At 46.9% G+C, this 23,310-nt stretch overlaps 1 protein-coding gene across 6 annotated transcripts in view; it reads right to left on the bottom strand.

Annotated features, from left to right (window-relative positions):
* The window catches only part of LOC112989685 (contactin-4), a 355,336-nt gene that overhangs the window by 124,138 nt on the left and 207,888 nt on the right, over nucleotides 1-23,310 (bottom strand). For all 6 annotated transcript variants that reach the window (XM_064519224.1, XM_064519223.1, XM_064519227.1 and 3 more), the window contains 2 exons: nucleotides 10,548-10,674; nucleotides 8,933-9,108 (listed from right to left, as the gene is read on the bottom strand). In XM_064519224.1, coding sequence (XP_064375294.1) covers nucleotides 8,933-9,108; nucleotides 10,548-10,674 — 303 coding nt within the window. The remainder of the gene's footprint in view (nucleotides 1-8,932; nucleotides 9,109-10,547; nucleotides 10,675-23,310) is intronic.

The following is a 23,310-nucleotide window of genomic DNA, read 5'->3' as shown; positions in this document are numbered from 1 at the left end:
TGGGATCGCTGCCTGCATCGAAAGCAGCCACGCAAGGGAGCAGCACCACCGCGCCGTGCCCGCCTCCACCTCGCCAAACTTCTCCCGCCGCCCAGCAGAAAGGCAACTCTGGCTAAATTTTCAGAGCTGCTATGTGATTTGAGGTGCTCCTACGTTTGCACACTATGCGGGGGACAAGGGTTGCTCGGTTAGCCTCGCTGGAGCCGTCTGCGGCTGCGTTTAGCTCTTAACAATGCAGCCCCTACACATCCCCAAAGACTATATTGTCATTATGCAGCATCACTTATTTTGCATACTAAAGGTAAAGTTAATAAATATTGAGAGAGAACAGAAATACCACCTGTGCACTGTTGTTACCTACATTTTTAAATTCAAAAGAAACAGCTCAGCTCTGAGTGACCGTGGTCCCCGCGTGCTGCAGCGAGAGGTGCGGGATGCCGACAGCAGCTCCCGCCGGGCATCGCGCTGCCCTGGGCGCTGCCCTCTGCTTCCAGCGGCAGTGAGTCGGCCTCACAGGAGCTGAAACGCTTTTCCTAAACATCCGTACAGACTTACGGGATTACTAGCTGCTGGGGAAAGGGGTGCTGACTATTTACAAATACGCTGCCACTGTTTTAACTAATCTATACATCTTATTTATAACCCTTGGGTGGAAACGCACCAGATATAAATCCTGTGTCTCTGTTCTTTGCAAGTTAAGGGCCCTTCCATCACAGATTAAAGTAGGTTATATATCTGTCCTCTGTCACATACTCCCCATTGGTCTTGTTCATCCAAAAAAAAGGCTGTGCGTGCCTTAACCCAGTTTCGCAGCCACGAGAGGCCGCGTGGCAAAGGTGCAGAGGTCGTGCACTGATTCCCGAGCACTGACGACTGCACTTTGCACCGCCGAGTGAAGGTTTCAGCAAAGGACAGAAACACTGGGAAATACCGGCAGGTATAAAAATTCAAACAAATTTGATATTTCCCTTATTAAAGAACGTACCCCGCATCACATCAAACCCCGTTCCTGTGGGACCAAACACGATGAGTACCTGGTTTTGGATAAGACCTTTGGGCCCTCTCTTGATCGAAATGGTGTTTTTCTTTTCACGGACCCCAGAGAGGGAACAGGGACTCCATTCGCATGCACACAGGAAGAGACAATCTGGAGCCAAATTTAGCACAATTAGCCCCAACTCTTACAGCCTAGACAACGGCAACATCATGACTTGGCAGAAGCAGGGACACCACAAACAGCTTTTGTCTCTACTCTTTGAGCTGCGACTTGACAGCTTCATTGGCAGAAGGGTGCATGGAAGAAAACCGTTGGGTGCAACCCGAGGAAGACCAGAGCGAGGTGGCCCTCGCAGTGGACGGAGGTGGACAAAGCTCAGCAACATCTCTGTGCTGTATCTGCAGGACTTCGGGAGCTACAGAGCAACCCTCCCTTTAGGGAAGATGAAAAGTTCAGGGAATCTCTCTTAGTAGAGATTCTGTAAGAAAATGGATTTATTTATAGAACATAAAATTTAGAAAAAGCATCCGGCATATCTGGGAAATTTTGTAGTCTTTCTTTCAGAGCCTTCCTAGAAACTGAAACACGAAGATCACCAGAGACATTGCAGACACGAGCCCCCCCGGCGCTGTACCGCTGGTACCGTGCAGCCGGCCCGGCGCCCCACGGCAAAACCTCGTGCTTCACTGGGGCACAGAAAGGAAATTAAAGGAAAAAGATGGGGCAGCAGAAGAAATTTGGGGGCGTGTGTGGGGGCGTAACCCCCGAGCTGTGGGCTCTCAAGTGGGAGGCAGTGCTCCAAAGTGCCAGGAAAAAGCAAACACCCCTCTGGGAAGATGCAAGGCTGCAAAGCAGCATAAGAGATGCTTGAGCAAGAAACGCGCTCGGAGCACGGTGTTTCAGCACGTGGGGGAACGTCAGCCCCCGAGCCGCAGGGCTGGCCGCTCGCCGGGGCTCCCGCGTGCCGGCACCGGGATGGGGACGCGGAGCAGCTCGCGGCCGGAGGCAGGTGCCCTGGAGTAGCCAGATGCCATCTGAGTCTTGGCAGGGCAAAAAGCCCAAACCCTCCGTCTCCTCGTTTCTGAGAGGTTTTTTTCCTTCTTCCTCTTTTCTCAACACTCAGACACCAGCAATCACTGTGGAAATGATTTAATTTGGGTCCCAAATGCTCCATTCAGCTGGAGAAAACAGCATCAATTCACTGATCAATCAATGCGATTGTTGGTGCAGTTGTTTGTTTAGCCGCGAAAAGGCAGATACTTTGGTGGTTTTCTGAAAATGTTTTCGTTATTAATTGTTCTTGAAAGAATTACTTCCCCAATCATTTAATCTTCAAAACGAAAACGAATGCACTTCAGGGCAATAAGAGGTACAACAGTAAGGAATCTGAGCAGCAATTATAATTTGTTTCTTAGCAACTAATAGCAAAAATTATGGGATTTGCTGTGGTACATGATATAGCAGGAATCACTCCAGCAATGGGAATATCGAAAAAAATCCTTTTCAGTATAATGTTGGGAGTAATTTTCTTTTTCTACCACCATAGTGAAATTATTCTGGGATGGTAGGTCAAAGCCCCACAGTATTCTCATTACGAGCACATCATTATTGTATTTTCTGCTGCCATTTGCACCGCGCAGTGCTGAGTCCTATCTGCTAATTCATGCATAGCAATTATTTTCACAGAAGCATTTCTATAAAACAAGTTCCTGTAATAGCGTGGGGAGAAACAGTTTGCCAAAACAATGGTTTGATTCCCTGCAGTTAAAAATATGCCCATGGTTTAAAAAAAAAAAAAAAGGAAAGGAAGAAAAAAGAGAAAAGTTATCATTTCTATAAATGATGCAAATTTAAGACGGTGGCTGTGCAGATGCTGCCGCCCTGGACCAGCAGCTCAGGCCAGGCTGCCTCCAAGCCCTTCCCTCCAGGCACAGTTTAATCTTCAAACCCAGGGAAACAGTTTGAGCCGAGCTTTGCGTGCAGAGCGGGGCTGGAGGCCGCCGTTCCCCTCATGTTTCATCTCGGCTCCGGCGCCACGGGAAGCCTCTAAGCCCGGCCCTGCCGCTGCCCCCCGGCCGGAGCATCCCCCCGCTCCCAGGGTCTCGCTGCTCTTCTGGCAAACGCTGCCTCGAGCACCCTGCATTTCACAAGATCGTTTTGCAACTGCAGAAGATACCCGCAGCGTTAGGATGGAGCTGCTAAATTACAGAGTCCAAGGAAACTCCAGGACAGCGATTTCTTTCAAATAAAACCTCACGTTGCGACTAACATTTAAAATACAAAGTCTTATCAAACAAAGATTTCAAAAAATTGTGTCTCCTGCTGCCTGGGAGGAAAAGACTTTCAGAAACCAGCTTTACAGTACGTTTTCAGCCGAGCCTAGGAAGGGCTCCAGTCTGGGGAGCACAAAGATAAATACTCCAGCACACCCAGAAACAATCTTCAGAGACGTATTTAACCCCTGCAGCTACAGCTTTTTGGTCTGTGCCCACAGCCAGGTGACAAATAGGATGGACATGTCTGTGTTTGGTACTCAAGGTCACTGCTGGCACGAGTATCACTGCCGCAGACAGCATCCACCAAAGGGAGCCTAGCTGGCTGGGAAGATATCACCACGTGCGAGAACCAGCGCTGAAAAGCTAAATAAACAGCAAACCAACAGACTGGTAAAAGAGAATCACACACTAAACAATAAGAAACTATTTACCTATATATGTACAAATATTTGTGTGTAATTTGCTATTAAACTTGTACCTAAAACAAAAGGTCTGGCCAGGGATTGCAAAACCAGTCTGCTAGTCCATCCAGAAGAGGCAAAAGACCTGTCCCAGAGGACAAGGAGACCTGGGGGCTTGCACCAGAAGTAGATCAAAATCACACCTGCCCACAGCTGCAGATTTTTAGGAAGTTAAAAAGGAAAGAAAGAAAGAAAAATATCCCCCCACATGCAAACAAACCACAGAGCTGTGACCCCCAGCCCCCCGGCAGAGCACTGGGCCACCTGGGAAGAGCCACGACCACCCGTGGCCTCCACCAAAGCACAAGCCTAGGTGCTCTCCTGACGCACGCTGACACCTTCCCCGGGATGCTCCACAGCCCCAGGACATCCCTGCTCACCCAGTTCACATCTCCGCTGGCCGCCGTTCCCCTCCCCACCCGTCACCCCGCCCCAGTGGCGGGAGAAGAGCGGCAAAGGGGCCGACTGCCCGAGCTCTGTCCCCAGCTCCGAATGCCGCCCCTGGCTCCCTGCCTCTTCGTGCCCAGGTCTCCCGAGCCAAGGCCAAGGCATCGGCGCGATTCGCACCACCTGAACCAGAACGGCCACCGCAGAAGAGCCATCCCGTGTTCCAGCAGCGCGAGTTGAGGGAACGGTGAAGATCACATGTTGGGCTTGGCACGACCCAGACTAAGCAAAGCAAACTGATCCAAACATTGAAATCGCCTTCTAAGATTCATTTTAAAACAAAAACTACATGATAATGGCATCGTTATCTTGTTCATTCAGAGACCAGCAAGAGCTCAAAAGATGCAAAGCCCAGGCTGAGATGGGAAATGCTGACACTTCGCATTCACAAGCAGGGTATTATCTTCATCTGCAAAAAGCTTTACAGACACTAGTCTTTACAGCAAGCCAGAGAGATAAGAAGTTTTATCCCTTTTTTGTTAAGGGAAATACGGATTTGGTCATGGTGGAAACCACACTGAAAATATGGCTGAGGCAGTCCTAAGGCAAGGTGTGGAGCAAGGGGCTGAGAGATGGCTGGAGCTCCAGGGAGGTCGGGAGAATTGGGGCCAGGAGAGCTCAAATGGGAGAGGATCTGGGAGAGGATGGGAAGAGGGGCTACAGCAGAACAAGCTCTAGCGCGGGAGGGACAGGGACTGCCGAGCTCTGCAACAGGGAGCTCGGGATTGCTCCGGCATTGCCCCCTTCCACCACTTCTGCCTGGAGCACGAGGTGTCCTCACTGCATCGTGCCTGCCGTCCGCCTCCCGGCCCCCCTCGCTGAGCCCCGCGGGAAGCCTGAGACATGTGCCGGCACATCGGGAGCGTGCAGCCTGCCACTGCAGTCCTGCTCCTCTTTGCAAAGATGTACTGCAAAACGCAGTACATCTTCCCTGCGAAATAAACCTCCCCTTCCAGATCTGCTCCATAATCATCATCTTTTAAAGCGTGCTCAACAGCAAAATAAAACTTCCCTTTACCTGTCTGTCTGTGTATTCATGGCTGCGCGTGCTCCCTGGTGCAGCTGCTGCTGGCAGCACGGGTCTTGGCACCGCTAGTTTTGGACTCTCGTTATTCCCACTGCACCAGGTTTTCCAACGGCAATTCGTTCCTACCCGACACCGCTCTTGCGCCTAAGTCCTGTGCAGAGCACGCTTCACCGGCACCACCACGAGCTCGGGCCCCCTCGGCCCCGGCCCTGACCTGCACGGTGCTCGCGGGACAGGAATGACGAAAAAGTAAACTTCAAATGCCACTTCAAAAGCCCCGTAGATCCGAGAGTCTCCTGGATGCTTCTGCAAACGCTCTCTTCCCTTCTCCTGGTTTCCCTTTTTCTCGTTTCCGACGCCTCGGCAGGCAGAGCGCTCCGCTAAGGGGCGGCACCGATGCAGCCCCAAACTGGGGACAGACAAGAGGAATTCCCGACGCCTTTCCCAACCCTCTGTTCTGTGATTTTGTGTTTATGGAGAGGTGGGTGCAAGCGCAACTCCCAGCACCCACGTGCACTAACATCCCATTCCGTAAAACATTTCAGAGTCACTGGAAGCAGCGTGGCAAGGACATTCGTTAGCGAGCATCCTGCTCCCGGGGGACGTTATCCCGCTGGCAGGAGACGAGCCCGCCGCCCTCGCCCAGCCGCGAGCTCCTCCGCGCCAAGCCGGAGCTGAGCAAGCCGAATAACCTGCAAATTCATCTCTCCTGACCGGGGAGGCCCAACTCTGGTGCCACTGAAAATCAATAGCAGCTTTATCTTTGACTCGAACGGAAGCAGGATCCGGGCCACAGTAAATAGGTTTTAGCAGATGTCTGAACGGGCGGTACGGCTATAAACTGCAGCAGAGGAGCTGCACCTCTCCCCGGCCATAACTCCCCATCGATCCCCGTGTTATTTCCGAACAGAAAATACCGCTCAGCAAACGCGATGGTCAAGCTAAGCCTCGTCCCCCCAAACAAAACCCACATAATTTAATCTAGTTCTACTGTGTTTCCATGCATCATTTTGGAAAGCCATCATTAGACCCCACACTCGGAGTTTAAGGCTTTTTTTATTATCTGAGCGTCTGTGCTGGTAAAAGCACAGGGTTCAGAGGATCATTAATCCATATTCTATTACCGCGGCAGAGCAGATCCCTCACTTTCTGAAAATAGGTTCAATTCCAGAGACAGCCAGCATTGCAAAAAAAGAAGAAAAAGAAAATCTGAATGTTAATGATGTATCACAAAGCACATATTGGAGGAAAATATTAGCACTTCTATCATAATGAGTTTGTAACCTAAATACATATTTCAGGGATTAAATTTGCTGACCCTCCCTGACCTCCACAGGAGGTTGAATGGCTGCACATCACAGTTTAATCTTCAGTGAAACACTAGAGAGGAATAATACAGCCCTGCAAAAAAGAGCGAACACATTTTAATGATGCCCCGGGATTCAGCGTTTAACCCTTCAGAAAAAAAAAAGCCCGCGGGGCTCCTTTCCAGGCAGTATCTTAGGTTACTCACACACGACCTACTCAAAACCGGTAACACTGCGAATAAAAACACTTCTGGGCAGGCAACTGCATTGCACAGTGCTACTGCATCCAGATGTCTTGGACATAACGCTGAAAAACGAGCATTACGAGTACAGGTGCACATTTTTACTGGTTCTTAGATGCAAAGCTTTTGCAATAAACTTAGACCAGTCTGTGTTTTCCAGCACTCAGCTAATTCGGGTTGCACTCCCTTTGGTTATACAACTCGCAATGACTTACTGTTTTGCGGAAGCATGGAGCCCAGCTTGATAAATGCTAATGCCTTTTCATTTATCCTAATGTTTCTAATCTGATTATGCAGTTTTACTAATCTAAAATAAAGTTTAATAACCTAAAATAACAAATTCCATTCATTATTATTTTAACTGAGAAAAACCCCGAACTTTGTTTTTGAATTCGGTCCTCTTAATCAGTTAAACCAAACTTTTATTTGGTCAACTACAAAACTTGCAAGATTACTGCCAGATGTATTATTTATTAAGACAGAAAAATTAACCAGAATGTAATAAACATTCTGTATTTGAAGCAAAGATGAAATTTAGCTATTGGCTTCTTATTTTTTACAAAGAATTCTCTGCGTTTGCAGGCTCCTGGCTAATTAATGCATAGTGATTTAAACACACAAAGAAGCTGAATTATTTCCACTCAGGTAGTCAGTGGCAACTGAACTTGCTAGCATCAGCATTTTCTTTTCTACTTTTATGTCTGAATTTTTCAGTTAGCTGCCAGTGCCTAGGCAGCTGGAATCTGGCTGGTATCAAGCCTGCCCTTAAACGACTGACTTTTGTAAATAGTTTGACCATAGCAAAAGCAGTGCTGAAGTGCTTAGCGCTGAATAATGATGCTTCAAAGGCTTAGCCTGATAGATAGCAGGCGGCCGTGATTTGTACGACTGGGCCTGCTGTGATACAGGTGATCTTCAGAAAGCAGAATAAAGCAGTATTTATGAAGCAATCACCTTGACATACTGAAACCTGGAGTTATTAGATGGGTCTTGAGGAAGCTGTTCATTACCCATCTACAGCGAAAATGCATCTTCAGTCATGGAAAAACACAAGTAGGTCATAAGCAAACTGATAATATATTGTAAACTACTCAGGGAGACGAAGGACCTGGCTTCACTCATGGTAATATTTCTCATTACAAATCACCTTCCTGCACTGTGTGAACCTGGCATTTATTGGCATCTTTACCTTTTTATTTTATATATTATAGCTGGAGCACATCAGCTCTTCTTACCAGCCAGCCAGCCAAAACCATTTTTCATCAAACTCTATAGAAAAGCCTGGCTGCCCATTTACTGGCAGCTTGTATGTGTTTAGGAACTGTGTTCCTTGAACTCTTGCATACGCACGCAATGGCATCTCATAGCACGTCCTGCTGTAATTACTGAACTACTACATAACACCCTCCCAGGATAACACCACAGAGAAGTCACGGAGACGATGCACAAACAAGCCTGTGCATCTATTCTCTACCTTCGCCTTTGCAGCTACCTGGCAAGAAAAAGGACTTATGGCCCTGCGTTATCATTTGTCCATTCTCAGGGACCCTATCCTGTACCCCAAAACAGCTTTTCCTAATTTCATACAGTGCTGATTCACACCCACAACTAGGTATTTTGTTCCCCTTATCCTATTAAGAAGCTGTAACTCTGAATTTAACCCAAAACAAGTATGAAGCAGCTACAAATTTCCCTTTTACACATCGAGTTACAAAATGTCATCCATACACATGGAGCTGCAAAATATCATCCACACCTGAAAGTACTTCTACCTAAGTACTGAAACTTAGGAGTCACAAGAACTGTCACTGTGAATGTGCTCATTATAGACAGTATGTTCCTTCAAACATTTTGAAGCTTAAATTCTCAAACAATGGGAAAAATCAATGGTGAGATCCCATTTGCCAAGTACTTCTCCCAGGAGGCCTCTTTCTCAAGAAAGAGACATATTTGCACTGCACGCGCCGTATCATTTTAGCTAAATAATCACAAAGCAAGGCATCTTTTCCTCATTCAAATTTACCCTCTAAATCAAGATGTTTTCTCAGCTCCATGAACAGCTCAGAGAATAATATGTAAATTAGAATAGTCTTCTAATTGCTCTCACATTGCATTGCTCTTGCAGCTTTTCTAGTACGCTGCAGGAATTGAGGTGGAGATGCAGTTGTTACTTACATGCAAACTGAAGCTTTGCTTCTCTGCTAACAATTGTTCCAAAAGGGTTTGTTGCTACACATTGGTACGTTCCAGTATCCTGGGTTTTATTGGGGTTATTGATCAACAGGTTGCCTTCCACCACGCCGTAGCGGTAATCCATACCGATGTCAATACCGGTTCCATTCAACTTCCACCTATAGCACAAAATACTGAAGTTAAATTCTGCTAGTATTAATGGATACTCTCATATATTTGAGAACACAATACATAGCAAATAAAAAAAATTAAAACACCTTTGACTTCTTATTCATAAAACCAGCCTGAAAATGCACGTTTCCTGCACAGGATTGAAATACTCTGTTTCACTGAAAGAGCAATATCCTTGACATATATTTCAGTCTCTGATATGATTAATGCTTGTATTGTTGTTGCTAGTGCTGTTGCTCTTTGGAATTAATCATTTTGCAAGGGGAAGTCCCAGAAACAGACTCTTTAAACCACTCAAGTCCGCAGTGGTTTCTTTTTCTCTCCTGCCTTAGCCGGCTGTTTGTTTTTAAATTTAAGAAAATTCACTCACAGCAGACGTTTTCACAAACCGGAGCACTGAGAATTTCTAACACCACATTGCCCCAATTACAGCAACTGTTATCCCTGTCAGCCCTTGACGGAGCATGCAAGGGAGCTGCAGCCTCAGATCCGCTCCCTTTATCAGAAAGTACAGAGAAAAAATTTGAATATGTTTGCATGAGCGAATGAATCAACACAGTCTATTGCATTAAATAGTTAGCAGTGTCAGAAGGCAGCAAGAGGGCTGAGGTCTTACAACTCTAATTGCTTTCAAAGTGGCATTTACTTTGGTGAACAAAACGAGAAAGGCACAGAAGAAAAAAAATCAGTCTAAATTATTCACACCGGCTAGAACGGATGTCTGTAACAGCAGCAGCACTACAACAGTACAGCAGCTTTTTTCCAAGGATCTCAAAGCAGTTTATAAAGCTGAAAACAATCAAGAGCTCTGTCCAAATTTATGGAAAAGGATGGTTAAACAGGGAGCGCTTAGGAGGAGGGTTTTCTAACCTATTCTGTACTGTTAACACGCCTGCACATGGAAAAAGCACCCACAGACACGCGGAGGAAGGGAACGCTCCTGCATGAAGTAGCCCCTGTGCAAGCCTCGCTGTGGGTGGCACTGATGGGTGCTACACCAATATTATGGTAGCACTGCCGTTTTAAACACAACCAAAACCCAAGGAGGCCAAAATGGCATGTGCTCATAACTTAACACTCACCCTGAAGGAGGTCCATGCCTTTCCTGTCTCGCCAACCCTTTTCTGCTCCATGTGCAGCTCACGTAGAGCCTCCCCACTCCATCGAGAGGGGAACTAATTATGGGCTACATTTGCCTTTCCTTCCTCCGCTTCCTTTTGAACCTTTTTGAACTCCTGTCGAAATTTCGCAGGAGTGCTGCAACACACGGTGGCCTCGCCATGCCTCCTTCTTCGGCTATCAGCATCGCGAGAGACACCAGCAGTAGCACCGATTTACAGCATGGCGAGGATGCTGGCAAAAGGGGGCTTCTGGGATGCTACTGCAGCGGAGATCACGCTAAAGAGCGGTTAAACAGCTAACTAACCCGATAGTCGGTTTGGGATTTCCTCTGACTTCGCAGCTCAACTTCACTTTCTTCTCCTCGGAGTCCAAGGGAAAGACCAGGCTGCTCGGCTCCTGCAGGAAAACCGGCCCGTGCAGCGTGCTGTCATCTGCGGCAGAGAGAAGGAAAACGTAACAGATACTTGGTGGAATCCCAATATATTAGTTGTGAAAGTTTAAAAGAAAGAGGCTGTATGTCATTCATTCTAGAAAAGATGTGAAAACTGCACTTTCTTTTAAAAAGCCAGCTGTTTTTTTGAAAGCCGTTGAACCTCACGGGCTCAACACTCACTAAAATATTTGTTCACTAAATAGAGCATGGATTTAAATTTTACATAAAGTTCAAACGAATGGGAGCAGGCACGACCCTATTCTCATAACGCAGCTCAATTAAAGTCAGAACACTTAGCTTCACCTTCAAAACCTGAAATATTATCTCTGTAAATTAAAAAGCCATTATTAAACACAACGATGCAATAACGTGAGCTGAAGTCCACCGGCACTTACAGCTCCCAAGAAACTCCTCCACTCTCCCGGCCCTGCTATCCATCAAAGGACTGAAACCTTTTACAGCCACGAGCCTTAATGGAGTACCAGCATCTCACAGGAGCACCTGGTGACACACTGCACCGCTGTCAGCGGTTTCACATCTTCTTGCCTCGGAGCAAGGGCCGGTTCTGCTCATCTTCAGCTTGCACCACATCAAGAACACAGCTGCTGCTTTACGTGACATTATTTTGTGTATTACTCTAGTCACCTGTTACAGTATTATCATGACTGTAAGCAATAACAAAATCTGTAACAGCAGCAATAGCAGGATCCGTAGCTGGCAATAGCAAATATTCTTGCTTTTCAGACACGCGGGGCTCCCTTGCTGCAGCCCCGCAACCGCCCCGGCAGCCAGCCCACACCACAGCGCGCTCTGACAGGATTCACGGCCAGAGGTTATTTATAGGATTCTTCCCTGTACTGACTTTTATTCTTTATTTTTATTCTTTAAAACATATATTTTTTACCCTTTGTGCTATTAACTCTTCCATCTCCTCTCACCTCAGCTACTTCGTCCTCTTTAATTCTTTTTTTTTTTTTTGTCTTTTATTATGCTGGGGACTAACGGTGAGCGTTGCTTAACAGAACAGGTAGATCGGTGTAATGAAAATAACAATAGTAAAAAACAATCAAAATTTTATGTGAAACTTGGAAAGACTCAAAAAAAATAAATAAAGTCAAGTTACTTTTTCATTGCCTGGCACCTTCGGCATCCCTCCCTGTGACCGAAGCTAGCGCAGAAGCAGCAGAATCCCCGTTGCGAGAGGAAGCCTAGGCAGACGGTGTTTCTCACCCCATGACACCAGAAAGCATAAAAACCTCACCAAAACCCCTTTCTTGTAAGGATCCCAAGTCAATTTTTTTCCCAGACCTAAAGAGATACTGATAGAGCACCTGGAATATGTATACTTATGTGCACTCCTTTCCTAGGCACGGCACGAACTCCGAGCAGAACACGAGTGCAGCAGAGCAGCGCCCATGTCGCCCCGAGGACGCTTCACACACCACCGGAGAGCACGGCCAAAACCACATTTCAGAACCACGAGCTGCGATTAACGCTAACCCGCCCGGCAGCACGGCGCAGCGGGAAAGCTGCCATGCAAACAGGGACCGCTCTGAGGCAAATGCCTTCGCGGTAACCGCCCAGAACACGAAGGACGCTAACTTCTGTGCCCGGTGGGATCGGCTACCCGGTCCCTCGCCCTCGCCAGGGTGTCCTGCCCCGGGGCAGCGGTGCCCGGGTGCTGTCGTGGGCCAGGCGCCTGCCTCCACCGCGGCCAGGCTGCCACCCCCTCGCCGGGGCTCCCACGGCCCGTCCCGGGGGGAGAGGCGGCAAGTGGAGAAAGAGGAAATAAAGAAAAGACAGAATAAAGGATGACAGGGCAAGGAGGAAAAAACCAAAAAACAAAGGGAAAGCACAACAGGAGAAGATGCATCTTCCCGACTGAAGGAGGGCAAGAGCGAACGCCAACAGCCCTCACCTCCTCCGGACGCTGGGGACATCAGCCCAATTTATTGGGAGACAGAGCGACAGCTCTTCGCTCCCGGGAGGAGAGCCTGTCCTTCCACCAAACAACTTCAGAGAGGCTCTGCAGGCAGCGCACAGCAGCGTAACCCCCCGGCACCCCGCCGAAGAGCACGCACGAAGCACGTGGTCCTGCCGCTTGTGTCGATCTTTGTGTTTAACTGCATGTTAGTGAGACCTGACCAGGACCCGTCTATTATTCAAAACACGTTTCTAACCCGGGGGACGGTGCGTCACCATTGCACAACCTAGGAAACTGGTCTGACCCAAAAGGCAGAGAACTAAGGAAGCAGAAACAGTCTCAAAGAGGTGAAAAGACGAACTTAACCCATTTGCCTAAACTAAAATCTCATGCAGCAGAGGCTCGTGCAAGGTCACCAAATGAAACTCTTCTGCACATATTACACCTGCTACCAATGCCGGTCCGCATTCAGCTTTTACATGGCAAAAAGTGCTTGCCTCTTCTAATAGTCAACAAGAGAAAAAGCACCGCTAAGACTACTACTACTACTATTAAGCTTTCAAGAAAACGGCATTAGTTAGGGCAGGGAGAGATTCTGAAAGTGGCTGTCAGCATGTAAGTGGAACAGAAGAGGAGGAAAAAATCTTGCAACAGCGCGGAGATAAAATTATTTTGAGTGCCTGCTCTTTCTTCTTTCTCTTATTGCTGCCTGTGTATAACCAAGATAAGCAAGTCAAAACTATTTCATCTTCAGCCTGTAGAGTCCTATTGCTACAGCCTAACGCATGATTGAAATCACCGCAGACCAGATCCTGCCTAACGCAGCGTGTGACAACAGCTGAACCGTAGTACTTTATAGCAGATGAGGATTTGATCCAAAGAACAGTAAATATTCGGTAATAAATAGAGCAAACTGCCATCTAGCTCCTTACAGGTGGAAAACTAAAAGTGCCTGCACCATAAATAGTGTACTTTCAACTAATTTACAACGTTGCTGGGTGTAAAACAGATCTAACACGTTTAGCGTCAGCAAAGGCAAATGCATTTTGCTACATCGCAGTGTTTGGTTTTGGGGGAGCAAAGTTTTGCTATCCTTACAACTTCCGAATACGAACTGTACACATTTTTTTTATAAAAGCAGTAACTTCAATTCTATTGCAATAACGTTCAGGGGCTTGTAATAACAACACGCTTTTTGCTTATTACTGACGCGCACTGGTAGCAGCCCACTGATGCCGGTCGGAGCCTCCTTCCCCAGTTTACCAGGCTTTTTGCTCGCCCGTTTTACCATCCTGCGCTCATTAGGCTCTCTCTCAGAGCAGCTGTTTAGATGCTTGCACGACAACAGGTTTTTTCCTGAGTTACGTTTCTCGAGCTCGAGCCGGAGACGGGAGAACCCGGAGCGAACACTCAGCCGCCTGGAGTGTAAGACGAGCTGCAAACAAGATGGGTTACCAAAAAGCAGCTTTCATTCCCTGTCACTTGAAACGAACTCACGACTGCTCAGGTTGTCTCCTTGCAGAAGCGTATTTCTCTCAGTAAGATGCAGGGAACAGAAAATTTCAGTAGATTTCATGATAAAAGCATCATTTAAGTGCCGTACGCGGTGCGTTCTGACATGCTGTTGGACAGAACGGGAGAGCAGATGATTTAGAAGAACATGCTGCTATTCCAGCTTCTGCTGATCCTGCAAAATTTATTTTTAAAATGCCAGATTAATTTAAACACAGTCTGAACGGCGAGCGTACTCTCTGCATCCCCTGGCACCCCGAGCTGGAAGGCGGCACGCTCGGTCCGGCGCTGAGTGTTCATGGCATCGAGACATGGAGGTGAACTCAAACGAGCAGGTGAAACCGCTCCCGCTCTCCCCGAACATCAGACTCCGTGATGGATATCGTTAGCTAAATAGAACTACTTTAATTTTCATCCAAAGTTATGGCCAATTTGAGAGAAGGTTTAATTGAATATTCCACACTGTAGGGAAAGATAATAACTAAACCGGAGAGAGGATTCTTGGAGTATGTCCAGGATAAATGATAAAAATCCATTCCCTGTTTGCTGCCGAGGGAATTAGTTTCTGCTGCGTACACCGGTGTGTCTTCATCCAGAGCTACAAGTCGGTATTTCTTCAAGACAAAATTTCACCTTGGGAAGAGCAACTCTTCGGGAAACCAAAAATGAAACAGATAGGACAGCTCAAGGGCATCCCTGATTAAAGTGGCGTAATGCTCCTCAAGGTTCCTCAGCTGTATTTCGTCTTCTTGAGCACGAAAGGACCAAATAGCTTGGCTCTTTATATTTTTTGCCTATCACTTCTATTAACATCGGTATATCAACTGCACTCACAAACGCTGAGAATAGCTTTGAAAGGATACGAAAGAAGTTTTTACACCAGATATTACAAATAATTTTGTAGATTGTTAACAAATGAGATACGCTTAGGGCACTTGCAATACAAACGTAAAATGCATTTCAAAAAAGGAGATTTCACAAGTCCTGCATGAAGGGTCATTTTTAGGAAGAGAGCACCTCAGCCGCGCCTGCCAGGGCCAGCGAACAGCTGTCCTCTGCTACGGGCCGTTCTCCGCTCCTGCCAGCGATGGCCCCACGGCCGACCCACGTTTGTGGAGCAAAACCGGTCAAGATTAAGTAAGTAAACAAAAAATCCAGACACCATCTTTGGGAGCAATGCTGAAACAAGCCAAGAGGGTCCTCCCTCCCTTCCTTCTCAACACCCCGACGCTGCCGTCTCATGACCCACGCTTCTGGAAAGCACCTTCTGAAGGCCCCGTGCAAGATCGGCGCCTGCGAGCCACAAACCCCCGACGGGCTCCCCGGAGCTGGGCGCCGTGATCGGACGCAGCTGTGCTCTCGGGGCCCTGGCAGCGCCTGCAGTGAGGTCCGGACCCTGCTTGTGCTGGGGCACCCCACGACAGTCCCCCGCCACGGCGAGGCTGCCTGCTCCCCCGCTCGCTGCTTCTCTTCGCTGAGATACCTCCATTTCCCACAGACCACTGCGGCACCAGGCACGAGGAAAGGTAAAGCGGAAAGGCTGCTTGACAGGTGACATCTGATACGCGAGCATCTGATACCTTGGTTCAAAAGCAGTGTCAGATACTCCTCAGAGACAGGAATGAGACTGTAAAAATCCAGAGGGTCTCTAAAGCTCAGAAGACAAGAAGAAATAAATCTTCCCCTAGCAAATTTAAGAGTGGAAGAGCTCCAGAATTTCAAACGGAGACAGTGACGGTCTGACTAGTCCATTTATGAGTGACCCAAATATCTGAAGCATTTTGAATTACAGACAGGGTTAAACACATCCATCCATCCCAACGTGAGCGTGTCCTGACCTCTGAGGAAAGCCTGGAGTCTATCAATTACAGGAGGTCACGAATCGGCCCCTGGCAGCTGCCTCTGCCGGGATCCGGCAACGTTGGAGCGCAGTAATAGATGTGCGAAAGCCAAGTGCGGGTCAGGCTCCCGCCTGGAGAATTCATCTTTGAAGTCTCATTCTGTCTGACTGCCTCCACCACAGCAGTTATCGCAATTTCCCCTATTTAAATGCCGCATGATTAATTACACCAAATGTTAACAAGTTAGCACTTTTCATATAAAATGTCATTACCTGATCTGTACATGCAAAAGCGAGAAAGTTTTTCTTTTGCTTAGTCTTCTGGGTCTAGACAAGCAGGAGGAGGCAATTCATGATGCAACATAATGACTGACTTGTCCTACGACAAAAACTTCATTTAATGGAATGTAATTTGTGTTATCATCTTTGCAAGTCAACACTATGATTATGATCACAGATGTTCTCTTCAATACACGATAAAAGCACATTTCTCTCCATGACTGCAGAAAATCACAAGTTTCTTCACCAAGCAGCCATCTCCCTTAGTCATCACAGCCGACATCAGAAAACAAACACAAACTCAGCCTGCGAAGGATGGTAGCTCAGGCTGGAGCTCATATAATAACAATAAGGAAAGAGGACTGGGGCACCTCCAGGTCCTCTGACATAAGATCAGTTACAAAAGTAACAGAGAACCCGTAGCATGTTCATTAACCATTACGTTATTTGTTGATTTCCGGCTCTGAAACAGTAGAAATGGCCAAAGGGATGTTTTTGAAAGATACTTCCAAATAATAAATAAAAATCAGATTTGTTCTGATGTCTTATTAGTTAAGTTTTAGCCTTGAGGAAATCTTGGAGCGGAGCTATGCAGCCCACATCCAAGGAATACGATAGGACATCAAAATACTGTCCTTAACTAACACTATGCATCAATTGCTAACGTCGGGTAGTAACCAAAAAATGCACCTTTTCCTTCTTGAAATAACAAAAACACTAATTCTGTTTTCAGGAGACGAATGATACCAGTTCCCACAGGGTTCTCGAAAGCTGCTGGATAACGTGGCGGCTATGCAGAAGACTGAACATGCTCTATAAGCAGGAATAAGTACGCTAAACCCAAACTGTCTTAGACACCTGGCATAAACATCTTTTCCTATAGACTTAACTATTGGATCTAAACATTTTAAATGATCGTTTCTTTGTTGTTACTGCTCACACGTAACTCTTATGGATTTGAGCTGTGACTAGAAATACGACGGCCAGAACCCACCAGCACGTGACCAAAGCAAGCCCAGGTCAAAATCTGAGACCTGGTTCTTCAGCTGTTGGATATGTTTCCTCAGTTATTTTCTTTATCCTCCCCTAAGACTACTGCTATAAGGCCTCATGCTATTATGTCATTACTTAATTGGTCAAATCTGCTGTTACAAGGGAAAAAACACTCTCTCACATTGTCTCAGCTTTCTTTTGTTTCAACAGTGAACACAGAGACAAAATGAACATGATTGTAGCAACCAAATATTGAGGCTATTAAAACTCCTCTACAAATGAAACAAATAGGTATGTTTGCATCACCCATGAGGGCTGTGCTCGTTCACACACAACTCCTCACCACACACTCCACCAACTGGGGTTTAACATCTTAAAAATGATACTTGCTTGTATGCACAAACTAAAACTTAGCTGCTTTGCTACTCCGATTTTGAATACCATATCCTTAGTTAACAATAGACTTCAGAACATCTGACTGTATTAGATACAGCCTTAGATAAAATACTGATGTTTTTGTGTTTTAAGGTTTATATATTTTTTTAATTCTTCCAACTCAGGACATGACATACTTCCAAACGAGGAGGTCAATCAAGGACAGAGAAATTGGTCCTTGAGAGAGGCACAATTCCTGCTCGTAGTCTACTCCATCAATAGCACTAATCTTAACCATTAAAACTGCGGCTTTGAAGCATCTTGCCTCAACTCATTGCCCTCATTCATCACCCGGCACGCAGGTGGCCTGCTGCAGGAGTAGCGGGTGGCAGCAGCCATCTCCCACGCATGACGAATTTGGCCTCAGGCTCTCGTGCTCCTGTGCTGCTGGCAATGGGGAGGCCAGACAGTCTGAAACCCTCCAGTACGGCACAGGCAAAGGCAAACCACAACTGTTCCCAGGGCTGTCCCTGAGTGCATTTGCTATCTAGTAGCCAAAAACTGATACTGGGCTGATTTTTTCCCCGTATGTGTTGAAGACAAGTTCTGGATGCAACGGCTGAAGAAGGGCAAAGGCTATGGTTCAGGCTGAAAACGACTTTCGGCTCATTTCTGAGGAAGTGTTTTGAAGAAATTTGAATCTGTGAAATTCTTGGGGAAATCTCTGTTGCCAGCACCCCAGCTGGGTCAATGACTGTTAGAAACAGTCACACCCACACCTGGTCAGTCTGACATGATCTTCATGCCTGCCCAAGGCGCAGTACGGTACAGCATCATGAATACAAAGCTGCACTCAACCGCTCTTAGCCCTGCTCCCCGAGACTGCAGATTCCTCTAATACCACGTTCTTATACAGAGCTATTTGTGGATCGAGTATTATAAATGTTTCAGAGGTCTGTACTAATTAGCTATTGATTTATTAGTAAAATTTAAGGTGTTGAGGTAATTGCTGTCTTCCTAGCAGCACAAGTATCAATATTACAAGGTTTTCAGTTATGCTGAGTATGGCAGGTACTATAAGCTGAATATATAAAAAAAAAAGCTGAATTAAAACATCTGCATGCATTTTTCCTGTGTTCACGTAAAAGCCACGTATTTCCTAGCCACAGTACTTCCCTGAACTTCAATTCATGGAAACCTTTTATGTAATAAGGAAGGTTCTTGGAGCACAAGGCTAGCAAATGCCACCCACCCCCATAACAGCAACAGTAAAAAGTTAGGAAGGACTCACCTTGAAAACACCCCTTTGCTTTAAAATCCTGGAGTCTTAGAGAAGAAAAAGACACTTGGGCAATAACCTATGATCTCCGTATCATCTATTGCTCGAAAACCAAAGACAGCTCTAGCAATGTGTACCGGCTCCAAATTGATTGCGGAGACCAACTCTGCAGAAACCTTCAAGGTGAGAGCAACTTTCTTGTGTGCACTACTTCAAGGAGAAGCCTGGTGTTTTGTTTTCAGGTTAAAGTATATTAGCCGCTGTCAGAAGTAAAGCTGATTCCTGCCAACTTTTTATCCTGCTATTTACAGAAAGGTTTAGGCAATAGATTCCTTTCTCAAATATTTGTGAATAAGCAGAGAGAATTACCGATGCCTCGTGAGCAAGGCAGCACTTCTCTGTGGTGGGGTGAGTAATGGATGATCACTCTGGCATGCTTCAAGTGCAAGACTGGGAACCTAACTCGCACCATGCCACTGCACAGAAAACGCTGGTACAGCGGCTGAATAATTATGGAAATACCAGGAATGCTTTCCCAGAAGAAGGATACCAACAGCTAACGTGCGTGGCTTCCTAGTGACAAAAGAGGCACAAATATTAAAAATTTGAACAAAGTGGAGAGTAAAACAGCTCTCAGACCCTTGCCGTGCCAGCGGGGCTGCAACGCCTGTGGTTTTGGGGTGGAAGCTTTTCCCAGGCTCAGTCCAGCTCCCTCCCCCAGGACACGCACAGCGCCCTGCACCGCGAGTAAAGCACGGCGTGTCACATATGGTCCATGAGCACATGCTTCACACTCAGCAAGCAGTGAAAAGAAACATGGGGGGGAATTACCCAGGAACATTGCATCGGGGAATTGCACGGGAACGAGTAAGGTGAATATGTTCATTAATGCCCGTTCTGTAACATGTTATCAGCACAGGCGGCTTCTAGGCAACTGCGTCGTGACCGATCTGCCCGGCACGTTACCCTGCAATCTGTGCATTTTACTCTCTGCTGCTATTCCCAGCAAGTTCAGCCTGCTGTCAACGGAACAAATTTCAGCACAACTGAAGAAACGGGGAGAGAGGGAAACCTGGTGTTTATAACATGCTATGTATTCACACGTTTGGTGCAACGTTGTCAGCAGCAGCTTGCAATCACCTCCAGCTGCCTGCAGTGCAAGCCTGACGCCAGCCCCGGTACCCGCAGTTTAAAAAGAACCAACTTCCTTAGGAGAAGAAAATAAGCTGTCTTGTAAGACTATATGAAAAAGTAAATCAAGACCATTCTTGCAGTCCTTACTGTCCTCCATACCCTCCTGAGACACGCCAGCCATCGTACGGCACAGTACCGTGATCCTGAGCTGGCTCCTGGATGGGAAAGCTTCACCAGCTTTTCCCATTGCTGCTAAATCAAGAAGTGTGTAATCCTCTGAACAGGATCCAATGCTATAATCCCCAGGTGGCTACGTCACGTAAATGGATTTAAAGTATTTGAAGTATACTGCCGGGACACCAGGCTGGCACCCCAGTTAGTGGAAATCTCTGCAACTTCATTTAAGTCATTGGAATTGCATCCATTTAGGGCATTTAGGAGATGTCCCCCTAAGCTACTGCAGCCCTCTCGGATCAGCTCCCTCCCTTCAGCGAGACTCAGGTTCCCCGGCCGGGAGAAAGCGTGGGGCTGGCAGCAGGACCCCCCTTGCTCGTATGGGTCAGGCAGAGGGCCAGACCCTCCACTGACAGAAACGGGCACAAATCCAGCAGGAAAGTCCATGTTTCTGACCACCAAACTGGGGGCAGTTTTAATGAAGCTCCTGGAGTGCAATCAGTGAAAGTCCAACGAGCAGGGGGGTACAACCCGCACGGTCTGCAAGGTACAGCACGTGTCCTTTTAATTTTTAAAGAATGTTATGACCTTCAAGTAATGCAGCAGGGAAAAAAGAAAACCCTGAGATAGCTGTCAAAGCCCTGACTTTTACGACTTCTTATGCTGCGATTTGGTACCCTTAAAACCTGCTCGGAGAGATGACCTTTGCGAGTGACACCTCCTGCCTCCCCGGTAGGATACTCCCAGGGTAAACTCCCAAATATTTCTCACCAACATTTCGGCTTGGTGGGACTGCCCTGGAGATGAAGGGGCTGCTCGCTTTGAACGGTCCCTTTACACCTCCTCAGCTGCCCTCCCGAGCTTTCTGGCGGAGAAGCTCCTTTTCAACGTGTTTCTTTCACCAGGAGAAAAACGCTGCCTAAAACACAGCTCTTTTATATATAAAAGACATCAAAAGCAACAATTTCCAAACAATCCCATCTGTCGCAAGGATAAACATTCGCTTTTCCTTGTCTGTATGGATTTAGGGATCTTCATGCTGAGGAAACAGATACTTAAAACCCAAACTTCACACTTAACGTAATCCTAGGCACACGGTGGCTTTGGACACCAACTTTGACCCAAGGGACATAGCACTTGGCACGAGTGACTCGCAAGCCAGCAACACGGTGTCAGGGAATACGGAATTCCAGAAACAAGGAATAACTGCGGCTGGGGAGATGAAGCACATGGGCTGCCCCCCTCGAGGAGGCCCTTGTTTCGCTGTTACATGAAGGACGTGACGCTCGGAAAAGCTCTGAAAGAGTGCGCAGCAGTAAAATGATTACAGAGATAAAAATCAAATCAAGTATCCCTGAAGAGAGAAAGTCACCAGTCAGATGGAAGGGAGATGATATGCGTTTCTCTAGGAGGAAGCTATCTGACTGAGGCCTAAAATCTAAAACCAATAAAAAGATTACAAACCAATTTTTTTAAACCAATTGAAAAATTACAAGCCAATTTATTTTACTGCTCAGTAAGAAACTGTATGTTGTACTGAGCTGATACAATCCAGTAATGGTTCACTTATGATAAAGGTCCACTTAGGACAAGCCAGCAGGTCAGGGAAACTTTTACGCAGGTCACACATTAGACCTCCAGTGGAAATTAATAAACATTAGCCTTTGCAATATTTTACTATAATTAACATAAAATATAAGGAAGACACTGAAATAGGAGCTGACGTACTTACATTACTGGTCGGAACACCGTGACCATCTGTGGCACTTTGGCAAGTGGATGACCACCAACTCCAGGGCAGTAGGTTTTTTTGCTTTTTTTTTTTGTTTTTTAATAAATTGTAAGTCCAAAGTTAAAAGCAAAAAAACTAAAGAAAATCATATAATTTCATTCCAGTGAGGAGAAGGCTTAATGGGTAATCAAAATAACGTGCACTGCTTCAGCAATTTTTTCATTACAATTAAGAAAATAACGGGTTCCTCCATTCTGAACTTTAAGCATTATCCTGGATTGAGAACTGCCCTACAGAGAAGCTGCTGGTTGTTTCTCGGATTCCTCAAAGCCCCATCAGCGCTCCTCTCAGCAGTCTCTTATTCAGAACTGAGGGCTTCGGCTTTAGCTTGCTTTAGAACTACGCCATTGCATGTCGTAACGAAGACTACGCAGGCAAAATAATTAAACCGAGAATAACTATCGATGGGTTGCTTTGGTAGCACTCTGCTTTCTCACCAGAACATGGCTCTGCGAGCACCAAAAAGTCAAAGGGACAGGGAGTTTTCTCTTGACCTGTGCTCCCCAAGCTGCGGCACCCAGGGGAGAGCTTCCCCGGGGTCCTGCTCCTCGGGAAGTCTGAGAGAGCATCCAGGAGACAGCCAAAAATATCTCAGAGATGGGAAAAATGCCTTTTTAAAAGGTGTTATCACTTAGATATGGAAGAGATGGAAATGATAGCGCATAATTTATACAGGAGGACACATCACGGCCATAGCGTTGCCCTGCCTGCCGCATCCCTGGGCAGGTGACCGCACGGCCTCCTCGGGGCAGGTTCACACCAGCAGCCCTCTCCCCGCCCAAGCATGGGCATTGCACCCTCAGCACCTCAAATACAGCCGTAACCCGTCCCACGGCACAGCACCCCAGCAGAGCCTACGGATGCACTTAAGAGACACCCCGCAGCTCGTCCTAATCCTGACCCACCTCATATGCCCTGTGACCCGGGCGCAAAGGAGAAGCTGGTGGCAGAGGCCAGCGAGGCAGGGGGGCCTCTGCTGCGCCCCGCGGGCCCAGGGCCCCAAGCGACGGCTGGACCCGGACCTCTCTACACGATGCCGCTTCCCTCGACTGGGGCACCTCGGGGAGGGGGGCTTTGAACACTGCCCCGTCCGGGAAATCCTGAGCCAGTGAAGCCTCTGCCTAAGAACTGGACTTAAGATCCGCAACTGCATTTTTTCCATCTCTATCGTCATCTTTGGTTGAAAAGTAGAATGGATTCAACTGCAACCAACCAGTCGACTGAAGATCACATCTCAGATTAAGCTTTGCAGCTCAAAGGATGCATCTGAGCTATACAAGAAAAAACAGCACTACTCTATACATAATCACAACCATTTGCAGCCCAGTTAAA

The sequence above is a fragment of the Dromaius novaehollandiae genome, chromosome 12, assembly GCF_036370855.1.
Source record: "Dromaius novaehollandiae isolate bDroNov1 chromosome 12, bDroNov1.hap1, whole genome shotgun sequence".
Lineage (NCBI taxonomy): Eukaryota > Metazoa > Chordata > Aves > Casuariiformes > Dromaiidae > Dromaius > Dromaius novaehollandiae.
The sequence above is the reverse complement of the archived record's forward strand: the minus strand, read 5'-3'. Positions and strand labels throughout refer to the sequence as shown.